Source organism: Pundamilia nyererei, unplaced genomic scaffold, assembly GCF_000239375.1.
Source record: "Pundamilia nyererei isolate P.nyererei 1_Seehausen unplaced genomic scaffold, PunNye1.0 scaffold00006, whole genome shotgun sequence".
NCBI classification, from domain to species: Eukaryota; Metazoa; Chordata; class Actinopteri; order Cichliformes; family Cichlidae; genus Pundamilia; species Pundamilia nyererei.
In genome coordinates, this window is record NW_005187407.1 from 1856855 (window position 1) to 1878391 (window position 21537).

Below are 21537 nucleotides of genomic sequence, written 5' to 3' on the forward strand. Positions count from 1 at the left end.
TAAGCTCAATTTTTGAGCTGTTTGAAGGATTACAGCTTCATCAGTCGAATTATAAAATCTACTTTTCAACCAAAATCATCGCCGATTTGTGAAAGTGATATAACTTTGTTAAGTCAGCTAAACGCACATGAGTGCATAACTGATTGCAGTCTTTCATGATGAGAATACATCTTTTGGCATCGAAAATGCTGAAATATAATAGGTTAGCAATAATTCTTTCTCACTGTGTCTGTAAATGAGGGAATTGCTTTGTCTTTCATCTGCATGTCAATTGTTTATAGGATCACTGATGAAGCTCAAAGGATATTTTAGCCAGTGGGATAAAGATAGGTGGAGTAAAACTAAAATTATTAAGCATTATCATTAAAAAAAATCAGTACTTGTGCTTTTGTTAATCCTTCACTATTTACTAATTTAACTTAATCATTTAATTCATTTAAACTTATTCCCAAATCTACTAATCAAATATTTAAAGTGCCTTATCTTGACCCATCTGCTTAATCATCATTTCATTTAAGGTTGTAAATATGCAGAGCAGGGTGATAAACTTTAGCAGATATGATCCAGCAGAAGTAAATGTCAGATGCAAATGTCCAGTCTTTAACCAGTCAGGTCCTCAGGATGCACAGAGCCCCTGTGACATCACATTGCGCAGATGTAAGAAGAGAGAAGGTAATGATCTGTAAATTTACAGCTAACGAGTGGGTGTCATATATGCTGCCTCCCACGCGCTCCATCCAGCACACTTTTCACACGAGCCACATTTAGTATTTCTAGTGGTGTGAAGAGCAGCTGAAGATTTAATCGTACCACTAGATCCTCAACAATAACCCTAACTTCAACCTGACCTAATTCTAACCCTATTTCATGATTTACTTCTGGGTACCCAGATGTTTAATGTTATGGGGACAAAATCAAGTCCGCATAACATGAGTAATACTTAAACTATGCACACATGCACACTTCTATTAAAGCAGCCTCTTGAGAGTCCCATGTTTGGCAGCTTACATTCACAGTTTGCATCAGGCGGTTGCCACAACAGACCTGGCAACTAACTGCTGAGCTACCAGGCTCACAAATTTAAAAGGCGTTTACCTCCTGGTTAGACTGTGGGAAAAAATGTCAAAGGATACATTTATTAGGAGCTAAAAGAAACTTCACACAGTGACCTTTTCCACTTGGCTTACTCTCTTCCAGTATTTTTCTCTGAGGTCCAGTACTGAATCCAGCGATGCGACCCCCATTGCCCACCAGTCGCACATAGACATCCCGTCTTGTGTGATTGGCTATACGTAGGTGGAGGCTTCGCCTGGTTGTTATCTTCACCTGGCACCTCAAGGCCTCAGCCACTACTATCGATGAGTCTTGCTCATCTTCAGCCTCTCCTGGGTGGAATACTTCAAGAGCTCCAACCTCTCTCTGCTTCATCCCTTCTTCCCGCAGCCTCTCTGGTGTCATGTCGAGTTCGAGTCCCCCTATTTCGCTCCCGTAATTCTGGGTGTTGTCGACACCAGGACCGTCGCCCAGTTCCAAACTACCCTGCACGAGGCTGCCTCCAACATCACTGCTGTTTCTGTGCCCTAGAAGCTCCATCATTCAGTTTGATGACAAAAGCCGGACCAGCTGTCTGCACAAAGACCCTGACTGACTGGGCTGCCAGCTGAGCTCCAACACACGCACGCCTATACACAAACACTTATAGAGATGGTGAGAGACACACCAGTGCACCAGAGACATTCTCTCTCTCTCTCTCTCTCTCTCTCTCTCTCGCTCCTGCACAGACATGGTGGGCCCTCCTGTGAATGTCAGCGATGGTAACAAAGAGTGGAGGGGGCATTAGAGGAGGATCAGGCCCAAAGCTGCAATTTCTAAATATAACCAGGTGGTCCTGGTGGCAAAGGGGCAGCTAATCTAACTGATTACAGGGGGACAGGCCTGACTCAGGACGGGATGGGGGATCATTTTCTTTTCCTCTCTGCAACCCTGTCTTTATCTGAGTCTTTCCACCAATAAAATAAACCTAATTCCAATTCTACAGCAAACTGGGTACAATCCAACTTTATTCACTACAATACTCGCCTCGCTGTGAGACTGAAAATGAAAGATTTTGTTGGATCACATGCTGCATTAACTGCTGCAAAAACATGGATTGTGAGGCGGAAATATGAAGCCTGATGGCTATAAAACATCCATTAATGATGTTCCTAGAGAAAACATAGCCAGAGTGTATGCGTTTGGATTGTGGTAGATAAGTAGGGAGCAAACTGTACAAACAGAACAAGGTCAGCTATGACCTTGGGTCAGCTTCCTGTTTCCCCAGTAAAGGCTGAGATTAGTGCTCTGAATATAGACTGTGACCCTAAACCATCTTGGGGACACTTTATCTTAAAGTCCTTGCGTCAGCCACCTTAGCAGAATCAGCTCATGAAACAGTGATGTGTCGTCCAATCACATCGGTTGGGTGAAAGCATGCAACGTAATTAAACTCTCAAATCACATAACTCTCATCTGACTCCCATGGAAGCTTGTTTTCTTTCTCCTTTTTTTTCCTGCCATCGATTAGTCACATTTCAGGTTATTATCTAAAAATTTTTACTTATTAACTCCTTAATGCCAGGTGCAAGACAGAGCATATTTCCTATACTGGCTTCCTGTCACATGTTATCTTTGTATTATTGTAGAGTCTTGACTTTCAACATAAAGCACCATGAGGCAATTGTTGTTGTGATTTGGTGCTTTTTAAATAAAATTTAATGGAATTGAATTGAATTAATTTTGATGAGTTTTTTATAGCTCCACAACATTAGCACAAAAAACCTAAATAAATGGCAAAACAAATATTTAAAGCAATAAATTCAAAAAAAAAAAAAGCCAGATGCAGCAAATATGATACCATCGAAAACTCACATGCAAATGGTGAAGTTGAAATTTGAATGTAATTCATTTTTAATAATAAATTGACATTTAAACTTAGCTCTACTCAGCATCTTTTTTTTTTGTCAGTGAGGAAAAAAAGCTTCTATAAACTCCCATATGCAATGTTGGAAACTTGTGGGAGGAGGACTACAGCACGGGCTCATGTGCGTACCTGCTTCGCATTAAGACGCCTGTGTTAAGAAGTGCTCTCTCAAATTCTCTTTCTACATTTTTCATGCATATTGTGAGTCTGACAATACATGAATATTTAAAAATCTTAATTTGAACAATCTATGTCTTCATCTCTTTTTAAAATGTCTTTTTTCTTGTAAACTCTTCAGTTTATTATATTTACTGTTAAACCTCTAATGTTTTAAAATAATTTACAACTATATCACTTAATATCTTATTACCAGAGGGAAAGGCAGGAACTGCAGAAGAAAACAAGGCATTTTCAAATTTAATCTTATGTTATTTACTCAGCCTGTATCCTGTACAAGGCCCTTTATTTGGCCTACTGTCCCGCCCAAACCAGCTGAGACAGCCGAGATGGTTTCTACTGCAGGTCTTTGACCCCGAGCCAAAAAAGAATTGATTTTCCTGTAAATGGGATGAAGGGAGATGAGTGAAAAACAGAGGCAAGCAACAAAGAAGAATAGAGGTGGATAAAACGACGGAGTGACCTTAAAATCTGTCAAAAAAAGGCATGAGAGAAAGCGATGAAGTCTATAAATAATTTGTAGACAGTGATGGTGCAACAGCATGACTGCACTGTACATGTTTGAGAACCTAACGAATGTGGTTCAGGTGGATTAAAGGTGAGGACAGGAGAGGTGAAAAATACTGACTGAAGGAGAGGAGAAGCTCTGAGGCGATGGAAGAGACGTGCCTGGCTGGATGGATATAATTTTAACTGAGGGTAAAATGAGCATCAAATCGTTCTTCATCCACAACAGTGTTTTGACCAAGAGTTTTAATCCTCTAATCAACAGCAGCTAAGTGAAGACAGGACTCAGGCACTATCCGTGGTTTGAAAACATGAAAACAGGTTATTGTAATGTGTGAAGTACACAAAGAAAATGCTGTGAGAAATGAGATTGAGATCAAAGGAGATTTTCAAAAACTTGAACTCTGACCTTTGACCTCTAGGTCAAGGTCACCGCGATTCAAACTCATCCTAGATATTTAGCCGATGCACCTATTTTATCCATTTGAAAATCCTAGGTCACTTTCTTCTCGAGTTATCGCATTCATAAGATTTTAAGAAAACTTGACCTCTGACCTTGAGGTGGAGGTTACTAAGATTATTTGTAGATGCATCTATGGTATCAGTTTTCATTTAAAAACTTCTGTGTATGTGCAGCCTGCCCGGCAGGGTGACATCTACACCCCATCAGCCTTTTATGTCTGAGTAGGAAAAATGGAATCTTAGTCTGCAAAAACACACAAAGGTGCAGACACATGGAAAAACTGACAGTCAGAATTATAGTGGGATCCTTAGCGGGGATCATGAGAGGGTATTTTTAGTATGTCGCAATTGGTCACCAGGGAGACAGGATTGATGGCGAGATGGGAGCATCAGCTGCTCAATTAAAGCTCTCTCTCTCTGAGTTTTGTGCATGGATTTCTTCCTACACAAGGAAGATCCCATGTGACTTCACAAATGTCTCTTAGAGGGGCATGAGTGCATGTCTGTTGTGTGTATTTGGGTCTGTAGTAAGCAGTATCCTCCTACCACTGTCTACGGCCGTCTCTTCGTATTCGTTGGTGGAGGGCAGTGCAGGTACCAAAGGTTCCATGTTCATGATGAGATTTTTATGGCTCAGAGAGTTAAAACTTCGACTCTGACCAAACTGAGCTCTGAAAAACATGAACGTCATACATTTTTTAACACCCTTACATAACACCACCATGTGCACTCTGGTATTCATATCTGCAGAACAATAGATGAAATTGTCCTTATTTTATGTTTTATATGAAATAGTGTGACTTCAGGTAATTTCTCAGATGTCCTTACCTGCGCACTTCTGGTGGCTCTCTCTGAATTTTGGAGCTGGCTTCTATCACTTCCTTGGCTACTCTGCCACTAACACAGAAAAACACATAAGTTAAAGGTTGGTTTGTGTTTATAAAAATACTGTAATTGAAAATAAAATGTTACGATGGCAGGTCATTAGTCTCCCTATAGGCAGGTCTGTAAAAAATGTACTGCTTTTCATTTACATGCATATTTGTAGAACTATACAAACCTCCCGAGGCCCTTTGTGACAGTAATATGAATAAGTTCACTCTATGCTATCGTCTGAAAAAATAAGCAGTAGCTTGTAGAACCACCTTTTGCAACAATAATATGAAGTAATAATTTTCTATATGTCTGTTCTATAAGTCTCTCACATCACAGGTATTTGTTTATGCGCAGCTCTCTTAAGGTCCCATCACAGCATTGCAGTCGGTTTGAGGTCCAGACTTTGACTGGACCATTGCAACGCCTCGAATCATTCCTTTTTCAGACAGTCTGTTGCAGTTGCTTGGGATCATTGTCATATTGATCCAAGTTGTTTGATAGACAGCCTCACATTTGAATCTAGAAATCTTTAGTGTGCAAAGGAGTTTATGGTCGGCTCAACGGCTGCAAATGTAGAGGTCCTGTGGCTACAAATTAAGCCCATATCATCAACCCTACCCATATGGAAAAGAAATAGTAAAAACTTATAAAACACTTGCATAAGATGTGGCCTACTTCATATAGTGAATCATATAAGGCTTATATGATTTACTCATGAAAGTGGCCACTTTCTCATTACTTTCATATATTGTTTTATTAAGTATCCAAAACATACAAGTTTCATTTCTAGAATTTTTCAAGGGATCTTATATCTGTTTTCACTCTTGTACGCTTTTCATACAAGTTTCACACAAGACAGATACAAACGTTATAAGATTTATATATATCTTTTCCATATGAGTATACTACCATGCATCACAGTTTGTGCTGAAATTCGGTCCACTTTGACTTTGATCTGTCCAAAGCACATTGTTCCAAAAGTCTTATTTTTTGGACAGATATAATTTTGAACACCTAAGCTGTGCTGCCTTGTTGTTAGAAAGAAGAGACTTTCTCCTAAGAATCCACCTAGCCACACTTGTTCAGTTGTTATCTAAATGTACTGTTGCGAACTTTAGCATTTAACATGCTAACTGAGTTCTATAGAGTCTGAGTTTCTCTGAGCACTGCACGACCTGACCTTGGGGTGAATTTTCTGGGATGTCCCCTCCTGAGAATGTCTCGAATGAGTTTTACTTGAAGTAATCATTCAGTTAATGAAGTGCATTTGAATAGCAGCACTTGGCTGCTACTTACTGTATACTCTTAATTTCTATTAATGCAGCAAGGGTCTTTGCAGTTTTTCATATGAATGCAGAGTTTCCCATGAGCATTTTTTGTTTTTTAATGTGCTACTATAATTTCACGGACAGTATGTCTGAGTTACACCGATTGCTTCATGTCATAAAAGAAAAGGAGAAAATCAGATTTGATGCTACTCGGCTTACATTCAGTGTTGTTCCTGTTGAGCAGACAGTTTCCTGCCATCAGTCGGCAGCTTCATTAGTCAGACTGTAACTGCACTGTTTAAAGCCAGCAGGCTTCTTCATCTTACCCATTAATCTATTGTTGTTTAGACTGATGTTTAAGTCATAAATTAGGGGGTGATATAAAACATACGCACTTCATATCTCAAGAGACAGTGGCATCAGCACTGGTGGAAATACTGGAATCAGCTGGATCAACACACATTATGTGAAGACCCGATCTGCTCGGCTTTGCATAAACTGCCTTCATTTATGGGATACAAATCTCAGTCCTGTTTTGCACAAATGACCAATTCCCATTTTTCAGAACAAATTCCACCATATGCTATTACTCATCGCTGAGCCCTTAAGCCAAAATGCTTCAGCGAGCTGATGAAATGGGGCAGGCTGAAGTGTAAGCCTGGTAAAGAGCTTTGTCTGAGAGGAGAATCACGGCTCACTTAGCTTCAATAACAGAGTATATAGAAGCTTTCCGGTGATATTAGAGTCAGTAAATCATAGAAACCGGGATGTAGGTGCTGATGTGCAATGACGAGAACTCCCATCTTGGTTATTTGGTGTCTTGATGATCTAATTTTCCATCCATTTTTGTCACTTTGGCAACAAATGCATGGGGTAAGATGATGCTGCTGTTAGTAAAGAGTAAGGTGACAATGTGCAGGACCGAAACACTCTGTACACTTTTACACAAAATTAACTCTTAACATTTCAGTGCTTGAAATGTACCATACCCCCCTCGTCTCTGTTGTTCCCAATTCTCTTGGCACATATTCCTTATGATTTCTTTAATCATATAATACACCTCACCTGTATCTGAACCTGCTGCCTTTGAAGAAGATATTACTGCTGGAAACTGTTTTTATCTGACTTGACTTTGCACACCTGTCAGACAAAGAAAGGAAGAAACAAAAAGAGACACATTACGTGTACAGCAGCCTTGCACACTGAACCCAGACTAACACATGTCGTAGCAGAATAACAGATTTTTAAAGGCTCAAACTCTCATCACAGTAATGTTTCACTAATTTTTTTTCTCGCAGAACACAGAGTAGCCTCTCAACAAGCTTACAGCACGGTGTGTCTTTTTAAAAGCTTATGGCTGGAGGTCAAACCTTCATGTTTCATTCTATATAATTTATCATGTGAAACCAGACTCCAGTGCAGCAGAGAAGGAGCTAGAGCACACACACACACATGTCTGCGCTCCTTCGTGCACGAGACACCATATGCTGGAAAAGCTCTGCTTGGCTGCCGTTCACAAACTCAATTCACTCTGATTTGATTTAGCGGCTCTGATGCTTGTCTGACATCCGAGCTGACATCCACTCCATCTCAGTCCGCCTTTTAGAGACACATGAGCTGCTGTCATTAGGAAGTCAGTATTCAGGGTTGTATGGAGCAAGGGCTATTTTACAAATTCATAACGATGTCTTCCTTTTGTAAGATTGTCTGCATGTATGGTGCCTCTTGATAAAATAAAGCAAGGCAGAGAGAAAAGCATGTGAAAAGTGAACAATGCCTGCAGTTAAGAGAGAGCGGGAGACCTTCAGATTGACTGACAGTGTGGAGGAGGAAGGCCACCGTAGAGAAATCCGTCACAAAGCAGCCTCCAGTTCTTGCGTCAAACCTTTGGAAAATCTCATCTCCTCCAGCCTGACCTCTCTCCATCAAATGAGACCAGCTGTTCAGAGCCGCTGAGCCTTCTTATCCCCCTCCACGCCCACACGCACTTTGCTGTTTGGTGCCTCTTCCTTTTCTTTTCACACGGCTCATCTTCTCAGACATGAGCAAAAGATCCAACTGCTAATATCAAGCTCAGGAACAACCTTAAATGAAGAATAGCCATCTTGGTTGAGGAATGATGAATAAGTGTGAAGCTGATAGGAAAAGATGAACGGTTCAGGATCTCTTGAACATCCTGGGTTGTTATTTTGTGCAAATTTTACATTGCAGATGTGACATCCTCTTGTGTTTTTCCATCTCGGTTGTTTTATATTCATCAGTCTGCTCTCCTCATATTCTCACTCAACTGGGATTGACAAAAAGGAGCAGATCTGTTGTGCTTGCCCACTATATTTGATTCTCGATTACATTAATGAACATAGATGTTAGCATCTTGTCTTGTCATGAACCTTGTTTCCCTTCCCTCCGCTCCGTGCCAGTGGGGTCAATAGTCTTTGCAGATGAGATCAATGGCCTTGGAGCAATCAGCTGCTCCCCAGTGAAGGACGACGACATGTCCTTGCAGTACTGGGAGTAAATTAAGGAGATAATGTGCTAAAATTAAGTCGGTTTTAAAGTGAAGCAAAATCTTGGCTCGATATAAGAGCTCAAAACGTTCCTACTGGATTCGGGGTTTTGGTGTAAGCTGATCCTGCACAGTCTCAGCAGTTACAGGAAGAACTCAATAAAAATAAAAATGAATTTGTGTGCGTGTTTGTGTGTGTGCAGACGTACTTGTAAAAGGCCTGGTTCTCCACCCCGCACTTCCATAAGTGCTTACACGCTGCAGGGGTCGAGGTGTGAAATGTCAACACCAGCTTCTTCTACACAGAAAAGGACAAAGACAGAAAGAGTGACAGTGAGGATGAGAAATGAGCTTACTGGAAAAGAAAAAACTGTGAATAAGGACAAGAAAAGAGCTGAACGTAATGTGAGGGAGCTGTGCAAAATGCTGACCCACAGACCCTAAGCTGTAAGCTTGGCAAGATAAAGTCATTCGGTCACAGTGCTCAGCATTAAAAGGCTTCTACCTTGCAGAACATGGGTTTTTATGGACTAAGAGGAGAGATTTATTCCCGGAAACATCTAGTCTCTGGCTCTGCAAGTCTGGGAACGTGGGACGCCAGATCAATACTGTTCAGCAAAGAGGATAGAGGCAGAGACGAAGCAATGAAATCAATAACATGAGAATGAGATACTGTAACAGAATATGATATTATACCGCTATAAGTGTCTGTTAAAATAAAAAACACTTCACTGTTAAGTTGACAGCAGTGAAAGGGTCCAGTCTGTGCCCACTTCATCAGCTATATTGCGCAGCCCCCAAACTGTCACATATCAGTTATATTAGGTATGCAGGTGTGATTTACACACATGTGCTTCAGTTGCCATGTGTGTGTTCACAGGTGTGTGAAGGCACCAGGACTGCGTGTTAATCTGCCTTTGGTCCCACTTTGGCTGACGTGCAAAAGCGCTGACTTGGATTTTTTTTGGGGGAAAAAAAAGAGTTAATTGAAAAAAATCATCCACTGAGGGGAAGTTGTACATTCTAAAACGTAAAAATCAACTCAGATGTCAGAAATGTATTTAACTACAATAAAGATGATGCTATTTACTCTGTGTGCCTACAGTAAAGGACCAATTAGGTTTATTAAAAGATCACGATCGTGGTTCAAATACAGCCTTTTACAGCTGCAACCACTTCTCTGCAACATGCTTTTCAGACATGCATGAACGCACAGCAGGGCGGCGTCCTGCATCAGCAGAACCTATGCGGTCGTTGCTGTGCGTTCACCGGTGTGTTGTGACACCTGACCGAGTGGCAGATGGGTTGTTCAAAAACACGCTTGTTTGGGGAAAAAAGGTTTTTCTAGAACTGCTCATCCAAACAAATTGAATCAAATGGGATTTGATGTACAGTAGTTGAGCTAACCTTGAAAACTGAAGTAAGTCTTTTTTGTTCTTTACATATCACAGCTGATTATGAAACTGAGGTCCATGCACAGGGTAAGCCATGCTTGTGTGTTAGGAGTTAACTGTTGAGTCAGCCAAAAAGAAACTGACCAAGAATTTGTGACTTTGATCTCATAAAAGTGTTTCATCTATATAACCTGCAATCAGCTCAAAGTGGGACAGGTAGGTTTGGGTAATCAGAGGAGAGGGAAGAGTGAGGAGTGACCTGCCACATGGTGGAAAATTCAGGAAACAAGCATCAACACACAAATCCTCACATAAATAAAACACACACACACCCACACAGTCAAAAGGATGAAACGGTTATGAAAAAATTGAATGAGATGAATGAGGCATGGATAGAGTTATAGATTAAGCAGCGAAACATTGCATGTTAATCTATAGTTCACTGGAAGTCAGAGGGTGAATTTGATTACATGGTGAACAAGACGGGGACGGAAGCCACAGAAGAACTGCGATCATATGAAATGAGAGCAGAGAGAACTTTTATATAACACACCAGACAAACAACACTTAATGACAATATCATGAAAAAAGAAATAAAACATGGATAAAAGGTTCCTCCAATCATAAAGTGAGGCGAGGGCAGGGCTGCGGGTAAAGGTGTCAAATTGAGGACTTAAATACAACAACGATTTGCACTACTGTTTTTACTTGTATTTACTCACCAGAGATGACTATGTTTACACACAGAGAGAAGAGACAGAAACACAGAGATAATAGTGCATCTTCAGCCTTTCACGAGGAGCCGAACAGACAGACAAGGCAGACAGACTGACAAGTTAAGCAGCGATGAAAGAGCGGAACTGAGCTTCTGTAATGAAGACAACAGCTTTGACACTCATCGATTGGCTGATTGGTAGATTTAAGAGCAAAATGGCTTTAGCTGCAAGGATTTGCAGGTGTTTTTGAGCCGCTTCAGGCAGACTGAAGGTAAAGAGCACATCGGTTGTAAATCCTGAAAAAAGAAAGTATGCAGATAGACGAGGCACTGAAACTGCTGCTCAGAATCTACCACAGCTCTGTTGGTTGATAAACATCAAGCAACCAGATGAAGCATGTGTCCCAAATGCAAGACATCCGCTGTTTGAAAGTTAGTACTTGCTTTCTGTTTCAGTTTGGAGACACCGTGTCATATATTGTAGTTTATCTTTGTTAGGGATGCGGTGCAGAGAAGGAGTCTAATATTTGGGCCACAGTCAGCACATAATGTGAATTAGGAGGTTGTAACACACCCACCATCCTGTTACAGTGAATCCTGCCTGTTAAGGAGATCTGAAACAGCGACACACATATACAGTGTGTGTGATGGTGGACAGGATAACAAACAGTACAGTCACTTAGCACATTTATCTGACAAAACCATTACACAGATGAGGATAGGGGAAAAGGGGAGGGAGAAGGAGGAAAGAAGGAGGAAAGAGAATGAAGGACGTCCGTTTTGCTCAGGGTTGGCAAACAGTCACTAACACACAACTGATCTCAAATTCTGCAGTCTGACTGTGCAACATTTGCCTTTGTAATAAGTAATGAACACATGTTAGAAGTTTATATCTAACAAGTCAGCAGGATGTTGATTACTTTGGTGCAAAAATGCACAATTCATCATCAGGACATGGAGGAAACTACACATCTCACTTGAGTCATCATTTTTAACCTTTTAGAGACACCTCGCTCACCTCTTTCTGAATGCCAATGACGTAAAAGGTTTTTCCTTCAAACTTCAGCTTGCTAACGTCAGCCCTGCAAACAAACACAGAGTTAAGACTTTGAAATATCTGCAGATGAGAGTTAAATATAGGCTAAGTGCAAGTTCATTGCACTGCCATTTGTTGGGCTGCGTTCATATTCTTTTTTAAAAATTTTTTACACACATAGCTCATTTCAAAAAATATTGTGTGTTTTTATCAGTTTAATTACCAATGGTGCATAGTTTAAAATAACACTATCAATTCTTATTACTTTTGATAGATAAACTACATTTTTCTCCTTATTCTTATGAACTTTTGTTTAAAACTATGAATATGGAGGTACTACAACTGCTGCTTAAGGAAAGCATGGCTATAGGAAAGTGTATTTTAACACTCTGTAGCAAGATAATCTTATAGGTGTCGTGTTTAAATAAACAAACGGTTCTGCCTGCAAGGAAAAGTTAGAGATGATTATTTTAATTTGCTTCTAATAAAAATTATAAGTTTAGCAATACTTCAGCGATAAATCATAAATATAGAGTTTTCTGCAGTTAGCTTTGTTAGTGATTAGACATTTAATATTTATGTTTAATGATTGACAATTGTGGCTACACATTGTAGTGGTTTGCTTTTTTCCCAGCATACAAAAGACTCCCAGTTCGAGACTGGAGACGGTAATCCGTTAAATGCTGTGAAGGGAAGGGCGTCTGGTGTAAGAATCTAACAAATCAAATATGTGGAGCCTTCTGCTGTGCTGACAACCTGTGATTAAGGGAGCAGCCAAAAGAAGCTTTTTACAGGTTGATGTTTTTACCATTTGAGGAGGTGAATCCTCTTGTTTCCCTGGAAGACCACAAAACCTGTGGCTGTGAACCCAAGAAAGGCAGTAGAGCCTGTAAAGTCCTGAAAAAAACACATATCACAGCATGTAAGGCAAGTGGACTATCTATGACCTCATTGGTTGATGCACAAAATCCCATGTTTGTCATTAAACTTTTTAATTAATCAAGAACAAGGCAGTTAAAATACCGACTGATGGACTAAATCTGATGTAGTGAGGCAAAATCAAAATAATAACTTCCACATCATTAATCATCAGTAAATCTCTAAATTTGTATTCATCTCTATATATCTGTGTAAATCCCTCCCTTTCCCCTGTGTGCTTCCCACATCTTAGTGCTTACTTACTTTATCTCCATAGATCTGCATGTGCATGATAGTACAGTACTTGCAGTAACAGCTATTTCCAGCAAACTAATTTTAAAAAAGCCTGCCAGACAAGAGTGGAACAGATAAAGGGGATCCTTCCCACTAGACAGAATTTAAATATCTTGTTAATCTGCTTTGTATCCTTTGATTTGTCTGTTCACAAGAGGATGTCCCTATTTCACACTTCAGCTTGGCAGAAGATGAACAGAAAGGATGAGAGCGAGCCATGAGCAAGTTGTAAAATATTGTTTTTCTTTATCAGATGCAGTCTGTTCAATCTATTGTGATAGCACAAGAAACAAAGAAACAAGTAACAGGAGAATGAAGCAGAATAGCAAGTGTAACATATCTGATAGTACAGTCTAGTTTTAGCAATTTAAAGCTGAAAGACAAATCAATGACACTGACTAACCATGGTGGTCTCTGATCAGTCAGTGAAGTCACTGTGTCCTCAGAACAGTGGCTTCTTTATGGACCTAGTTTATTTAGTTTTCAAGGAGGGAACATTAACTAGCTGGCTTGGATGTGATAGCGTAAATTGCACATAAGCTCTTGGCCTTAAATTATTTCCTAATCTGCTTGGAGCAAGTATGTGAGGCCAGGTAGACAGGTGCTATAATGCGACACGCCACTGGATGGAGCTGTTTCTTTTTTGAGCAATAGAGACGTTTACGGAATTGCTAGCTTGCGTCGGTGCAACACGTGTGTGCAACAGTGTTTTCGTGTAGTAGTAGTAGCAGTGGGTTACCAGTGTGGAGAGCTATTAATTGGTGACAGCTGTCGGCAAAATATTATTTTCTTGCAAAACCTCCATATTTTCATCTGGACACTTACTTAATCTGTGTCCTGGGCTGGTTAATTTTGCCAGCTGCACAGCTGGTGCGATTGTCCATAAAATACAGTATGTACCATCTGTCTATAAGGTCACAACAAATTGCACAGGCCCAACCATAGACTGTGTGCAAAAGAGATGAATGTAGCTTTTGCATCTGAAAAGTTCATCCAATGCATAATTGCCTTAAAACGTGCATAGTTTTTAATGGCCAGCAGGGGGCGCCTCATGTTGGTGCAAAAACACTTCTGGGTGTATACAAGTCTTTGGGAAAACAGCCCTTGGCTCTCTTGCTCTGTCAGCTCAGCAAACCCTTTTCTCGTGACTTTATGAGCTCAACCCTTAGTTTAAGCTTGTACTTAATAAAATATTACTTTCTTTTCTAAAAACTTATGGTCATTATTAAAATGGGAAAACTATACTCACTGGCTGTTGAGCTGTACATCTGAAATTATTAGTCAATGAATGTGTGGTTTCACAGTCATATCCAGCACTAGCTTTTTAGATGGCAAAAATACTCACCTCAAAGCTTTAGAACGGGAGCTCACTAATCAACATATGACACGGTGGCTACATCCATCTTTTATATACAGTCTATGGAACACGCAACACCCTATGATGACGAAATCACACGAACACAAGTGGATACGCACATGCTTGTGTGCATGGAAAGTATAACACCCACATGAAGCCATCTGTGTGGAAATCAGTGCGTAACCCATTATGTGTAAAGCTACTGTGTACTGTATATATTCTCCAGTTACGTTACCTTGCATGGGTGAGGGTCGACTCCATATGTTTCAAGACTGTGAGCCCTTTGGAGCATGTTCAGCTCTGCTAGTTCAGCACACTGGCCCCTGAAAGAAAATAGAGGAAAGGAGAGACCCAACTTTATACACTGACAGACTGAAGAATATGTTATTAAGGTGTTCCTATGTTGGATTACTTTCAACTGGATTTCACTTAAATGTCGGATACAACCAGATAGAAAATCAATACATGCAATTATCTTATTAGAGTTTTGAGATTTAAAGGTCAATATCTAGGGAGTTTGGTTGTGAACAAATTTGCGTTGACTTTTTATTCTAAGGATTGCTATTTTTTCTCCAGAAAGAACAGCACTAACCCTCCACTGCTAGGCTCGTTTCTTTTACAAGGACAAGGTTGCTTGTCGTACTAAGTCTACAGTATTTAGACAATATCAGTTTAAATAAAAGTATTACAGAATTTTTAACCAATTAATGTGAGTACAATTATCTCTTATTATTATAAAAGGAAACAGTCATAACAAACCAGGCAAAGGGGTTGTGGGGGGGCGGGGCATTAATGCTTTACTTGCTCATTAGTCTAAGTGCTGCAAATTAGGAAAATGAGTGTGGTACACTGGTTCACTTCAAGACTCCAGACATATAAATCAACTTTAAAATTGCACACACATATATTGGATCTGTCTGTGCAGATAAAGGAAAGCATAAAAACCATTACAGAATGCCTGTGGAAATGTAGCTTGCAGACAGAGTGCTTCCCATTCAAAAATCACCTGAAGTCTCTGTACAGCTCAGTACTGATCAACATGCTGTTAATCCTGTCAGTCGTACCCATCGGGCCAGACAGAGGGCACTTGGCATCATCTGCCTCTGTGCTGTGGGAAATGAAGGATTTGTCTTTGATGTTTTATAATCACTGTTAAGTGTGACGGTCACGACATTATTAATCGCTGCAGCAACACACAAACAACCCAGGAGAGGGGATTTATGTATACAGTACTGCATGTAATGTAGAAACTTATTCTGTACCTGTAGAGTACATAGTCAATCTACTGAGTACATGCTTTTTTAATGACTTTTTACTCAAACTATTCTTTATTGCAGATCCATTTTCCCTTCAGGAAAGGTAATCACATGGTTGAAAAGAGGCGAATAAGGGTTCAAAGATACAGTTGTGGTACCCAGAATGCCTAGCTTTTGTTCATATGCAAAAGAACACAAGACGATCAAATTTATCAGGGATGAGTGATTTTCATCAAAATTTAAATTCTGTAGTAGTAACAAGCAACGTGTCTAAACGGAGCATGAAATAAATAATTCATGCTCATTCCTCTAAGCTAATGGATGTTTTTATTTACTTTCAAACAAATCTCGACTGAGAATACCTTCTCCAGTACAATGAAGCTTAAATCTCTGGGTATCACACAATTCTGTATCTAACCAGAAAGAAAGGCAGCATTTTATTGTCTGCTGTGTAGACAGTTGTCTCAGCAGCCTGTTTTAAAACACAGATCACAGGAGTGAGCATAGCACCTGCCACCAACATCAAACGGTACAACAATAAAAAAGTACTGGCGGCCGCTAGTGCTATCCCTCAGCCTCCTAGTAGATGCACCTATGGTATAAATGTGCAACTCCTTCATCACCTTGTTATTGTGTTCTCAAGATCTTCAAAAAAGTAGCTGCGCCAAAGCTCAATTAATTCAAAAATCCTACATTGCCTTATCATCGAGTTATCACATTCACAAACTTGGCTGTACACACTGCCTGTCTGCCTGGCGAGGTGATAACAATACCCCCAAAAAGCCCACAATAGACCAAAAAAGCCTTCTCCAGACAAACAGCAAAACCACGAGACAAAAAAAAGATATTAGTCTTTCACCTGAGCTCATTCTTGTGAATTTCCATTATCTTCCTCTCCAGTTTGAGGGATTGTTTAGGGAACAGCTTGAAGTCTCTGATGTAGTCTGATGGGTGCTCCTCTGGGTCATAGTCCCCAAGCTCAGCTATAAAGAGAAAGGGTGATTTCAGTAAAAATATTATCTGAAAATAGGTCAAATACATCAGGAAATGGGTATACATTGTTTGTTAACTTATTGAAAGAACTAATTTAACACACCTTGACTGCATATATAGTATGAAGCTACAGTTAGTAGTCATGTTGCTCAGGTTAACATAAAAACTGCATTGTAAAGCAAAATTAAATAAAGAAAGACATGTTTTATTTTGCAAATAAGCTTTACTCAACTTGAACGTTGCATATTAAGCAAGCTTATAATTTGTAACTTTAATTTTATAGTACTTATTCCATTTACATGCAACTGCTTCTATATTTATATTGTAGGATTGCAAATGGCTGGGTCAGAACAGTTATAGACTGCAAGCTATTATTAGGCATGGTCACATGCCTGTTTTGTATTTGTGTGTAAAGTGTTAGAATAGCTGTGACACCATGAGTGCAGCGGGTGGCTGGACTAACGGCTATGGTAAATGGCCTGTATTTGTATAGCGCTTTACTCAGTCCCTAAGGACCCCAAAGCGCTTTACACTACATTCAGTCATTCACCCATTCACACACTGGTGATGGCAAGCTACATTGTAGCCACAGCTGCCCTGGGGCGCACTGACAGAGGCGAGGCTGCAGGACACTGGCAGCACCGGGCCCTCCAGTAGGCAACGGGTGAAGTGTCTTGCCCAAGAACACAATGACCGAGACTGTCCGAACCAGCAACCTTCCAATTACAAGACGAACTGCCAACTCTTGAGCCACGATTGCTCTGGCTACGACCATATTAACAGTTAGGGTTAAAAAACTTCCAGTTTTCCCCCACAGAAAAATAGAAAGCTCGTATAGCACCAAGTACAAAATGCCCGCTGTAATATTAAACAGCTTTGTATCATCAGCAAATTTCCTGGTTGCTCAAATTAAGACAAAGGCCCAAAGACAGATCTTTCCCTTATTTATTTATTTTTATTTCCACAGAATAAGATACTTATGAGCAATTGACTCAAATAACAGATTATTGTTGTGCTCATTGAATCCACTAATTTATTTTTTTTAATGATATCTTAATTAAGTATCTTTATAAAGGTTTAATCAAAAACTTGCCTGGAGTTTAATTAAACAATAATCCTCAAACTATTCCCCAGCTCTATAATCAACACCCTGACAAAGTAGGACAGAGACCTGTCGTAGTTAATCAGAGCAGCCAATGATACACTGCAGACATGCTCTGTTTTGAGATAAGTGAACCAGTCACACTCTCTTCTCTGGGGATATGAGCCAATCAGAGGGTGTTAGCACAGTTCAAGGATTTGTGTATGAGCCACAAGGGTTCATTTATATGATAAAGCCCAGCTAATTCTTTTCTTAATCCATATTAAAGCAAGTGGCTCTGCGCTGTGATTCAGCATTAAACGGTTACGTTTAATTGACTGTAGAAAAAAATCTCTTCTATTCCTTTTCCCAGTAGTCCACATACATCTACTTTAAAAAAAAAAGTAGGATAATGACAGTGTGATGCTGTGAAATGCAGCCGGTTAATGAGGACAAACTTAGTCAAACAGGGGTTAGACTGTGGTTACACAGAGGTTGGATGAAAGTTCAATTACATTTGATATAATTAGGTAAGATCATTGTTTGGTTCAAATACACAGTTAAGCACATTAAATTAAATGAGTGTTGAATTTTACCCAACACAGTGCAAGAGGATGCTCAAATTTAAAACTATAATTCTGTAACGCTAGATTAACAGACTAACTATACATAGTAATGACAGTTAGCTGAACTTTTTAAATGCTTGAATAAGACAAGTATTTATAAATCAGTAAAATGTAAATTTAAAAAAAAGCACATGGGTATTTCAGAATAGAAATCTTGAATTAAACAAACTTAAAACATCACTTTGACTTATAAAGTTATTTCAGTAACCTAAAAGAGGTATTTTACTTTTAGTTGGCATAATTTTTAAATTTCCTAAATGTTTGTTCTTTGCAATGAGCTTGTTTATTCAAGCTTAATGAAGAAATGATAAACCCGCAAACATGTGGACTACAGTTGATATATCTGATTTTACATGTTAAAATTGTGTTTGTCAGTGATTTTCTATAAATGACATTAAAAAGCACTGATGATAAAAACATCAGATAGACAAACTAGCATTAGATAGTGTGGTGTTGGTGGGTAGATGGATATTTACAATCAATAAACAGTATCTCCTCCACCTCACCCCCACGGATAATGTCAGATGGCCTACTCTCACTGAGGTTTATTCCTGCTAAAAGGGAGTTTTTCCTTCCCACTGTTGCCAAAGCCCTTGCTTATATTGGGTCATATCATCGTTGAGGTTTTCTCTGTTTTCTTGGTATTATCTTAGTGTTGTTGTGATTTGGGACTATATTCAAATTTTGATTTAATTTAATTAATTTAATATTTAAATAAATATGGATTAAATAAGGAAATAAATGCATTTGCAGGCACAAACAGTGATTTGTTAGTAGTTATTTTACAGCTTGTGCTTTTGGACTTCAGCTGATTACTTTTGATTTGAGGCTACAGACTACAGATTTCATTGTCAAGAGTCAACAGCTCAGGCACCGTAACTCAAATTTGTAATTACAGTTTCTTAACTTAATTTGATGTGTTCATTCTATTCAAATTATGAAGCACTTTGCAAATGTGCATTCTGGAAAAGGCTAGAAAATATTATCCTTATTCTTATTCTTATTCTTATTCTTATTCTTATTCTTATTACAGCCACAACCCAAGCAGCTCAGTCATTTCAGTAATAGCAGCCCTTATAATTTACAAATTAAATTGTGTAAATGTATATGTGTGATTTTCATTTAAAACTCCAACATGTCACCAAGGATGTAATTGTGAAATATTGGCTACATCTCTAATACATCCACTATGAGTAAGTCCTCACCCTGTATGATGCAGGCTCCCAGATATGCAGCTTCAGCAAAAGGACACAGTAGACGACCATGATAGATGTCTCTCTTCAACTGAAGGTACAGGAGATACCTGGATGCACATGCATGCATAAAGTTACAGAAATAAATTCTTATAGCATAAATACAGATTTTTATTTAAAATAAATCAAATAAATAAAAGACGTTTAATTACAATATACTATATAAAGCCACTGCTCACATTATGAAGGGGAACCAATACCCCGCTTTCACAATTTCTATTTCCAAATAGTTTGGATGAAAATTCACCATCCAATGAGAAAGTAACAATCTGAAACTGTTGCCATGGTAGTTAAGGAAAGTATAACTATGGCAACATACATCTTCACCAGCAGAATGTGGTACTTTAGCTACTATGGAAACACCTTCAGTGCTACTGACATGCAGACTTGTCTCGTGTTAGCGTGAAGACAAAAACAAAGTGGGGAACAGATGAGTTTCCAGTTGGGACGTCACCACTGAGTCAACTGACTCATCAAACTTGTTTTTCATTGAGGGAAAGACACAGGAGAGGCAAAGCATAAAAGATTGAATGGAGCGAAAACCCTGCTGCTGTAGCTAAATAGTTTTATTTATAGAGTCAGAGTGCTGCTGACTCTATAAATAAACACCATGATCTACATTTAGATAATTTTTCTTTCTTTGTGCTGCCTCTTATTTTAGGACATTGAGTCAGAATGTCTGCGTACACAGATTTGCTTTTCAGGTTTCTTAAATGACTTAAGCATAGAAAAATCCAGATTAAGATTTGGTGCACACTTAAACACAGAAATGATGTCGTTATTCTGCATGAAGATAAATGTCCGAGATAAATTTAAATTCTACAAAAAGAGCACCTTTATATACTTTAGTTTGCAAGTATGAATGAATAATGTCAATATAGTATAAATAATTGACAAAACATGTCAAACTTCTTCATGTGAGTGCATTCTTTTACACAAGTAATGTTAAAATTACTCATGTGTGTTATATTGGCTAGATAAGTAATATAGTCAGCCTGACTCTGTAAAATCCTTAGATAACGAGTAAGTGCTGACTTTGCCCTTTAATTCCAGCACTGTGAAATATCTGTGTATGAAAATGAACAGAGACACACAGTCAGCATTTGGTGAACTCTGAACTGCATATTTAATTAAAAAAAAAAAAAAAGAAGTCCCTATGCACTTTTCTGCCATCCTCAAAATTACACCTGTTAGCAATTAATATCTGTAATGTGAGGTACCAAACACCTAATACCATAATCAATAATTACAGATCTATAGAACAGTGGGTTAACTTTTTCATCTATCTTCAATAGTGCTTCACATACAAGAGTTAAAATTACATCTTACAAACTGGAGCAGGCACATTTTACCATTAAAAGTTTGGGGATTTTGATGATGGGAAAAAAATTGCTCCCAGACATAACTCCATATTGAGAACTCGACAGGATTTTATTACTGAATGCATTTCCTTCTGAACTTTTCCGACTCATCTCAACTTCATCTTCCACTTCAAACTTATAAGTAGTGTGCCAGTGTGATGCTTTTCCTTAGGACTCTAAGAAGAGGTTGTTTGTTTCTTTAGGACACGTGAATGAACAGAAATGGACACGCAGCTCTTTCAGAGGGAGGAAGAGCTAATAAATAATACATCTGGAGAAAAACTGAAGCAGAATTCAGCTAAGTTGAAATTAGGCAAGAAAAGAGGGATGGGTTCCAGAAATATCTCAAGACAAAAATATAGGACAGAAAGACGCGGAAACTTGACTTGAAAGGTGTGAAGAGACACCTGAGGGTGGAGGGGGAGATGACAGTGAGGAAGAAGAACGATCGACAGCAGGAAGGGAGGAGACACTGGGGGCGGAAAGACAAAAAAAACA

General features: G+C 39.1%; 1 protein-coding gene across 2 annotated transcripts in view; it reads right to left on the minus strand.

The window, feature by feature from the left end:
- The window catches only part of frmd3 (FERM domain containing 3), a 55328-nt gene that overhangs the window by 7051 nt on the left and 26740 nt on the right, over nucleotides 1–21537 (minus strand). Inside the window, exons 5-14 of one of the 2 annotated variants that reach the window (XM_005722031.2) lie at nucleotides 19631–19728; nucleotides 16585–16708; nucleotides 14705–14792; nucleotides 12709–12797; nucleotides 11883–11946; nucleotides 10872–10880; nucleotides 8965–9053; nucleotides 7315–7389; nucleotides 4934–5002; nucleotides 4652–4776 (exon numbers count right to left, since the gene is read on the minus strand). In XM_005722031.2, coding sequence (XP_005722088.1) covers nucleotides 4652–4776; nucleotides 4934–5002; nucleotides 7315–7389; nucleotides 8965–9053; nucleotides 10872–10880; nucleotides 11883–11946; nucleotides 12709–12797; nucleotides 14705–14792; nucleotides 16585–16708; nucleotides 19631–19728 — 830 coding nt within the window. The remainder of the gene's footprint in view (nucleotides 1–4651; nucleotides 4777–4933; nucleotides 5003–7314; nucleotides 7390–8964; nucleotides 9054–10871; nucleotides 10881–11882; nucleotides 11947–12708; nucleotides 12798–14704; nucleotides 14793–16584; nucleotides 16709–19630; nucleotides 19729–21537) is intronic. The other variant, XM_005722033.2, reaches the window with a different exon arrangement.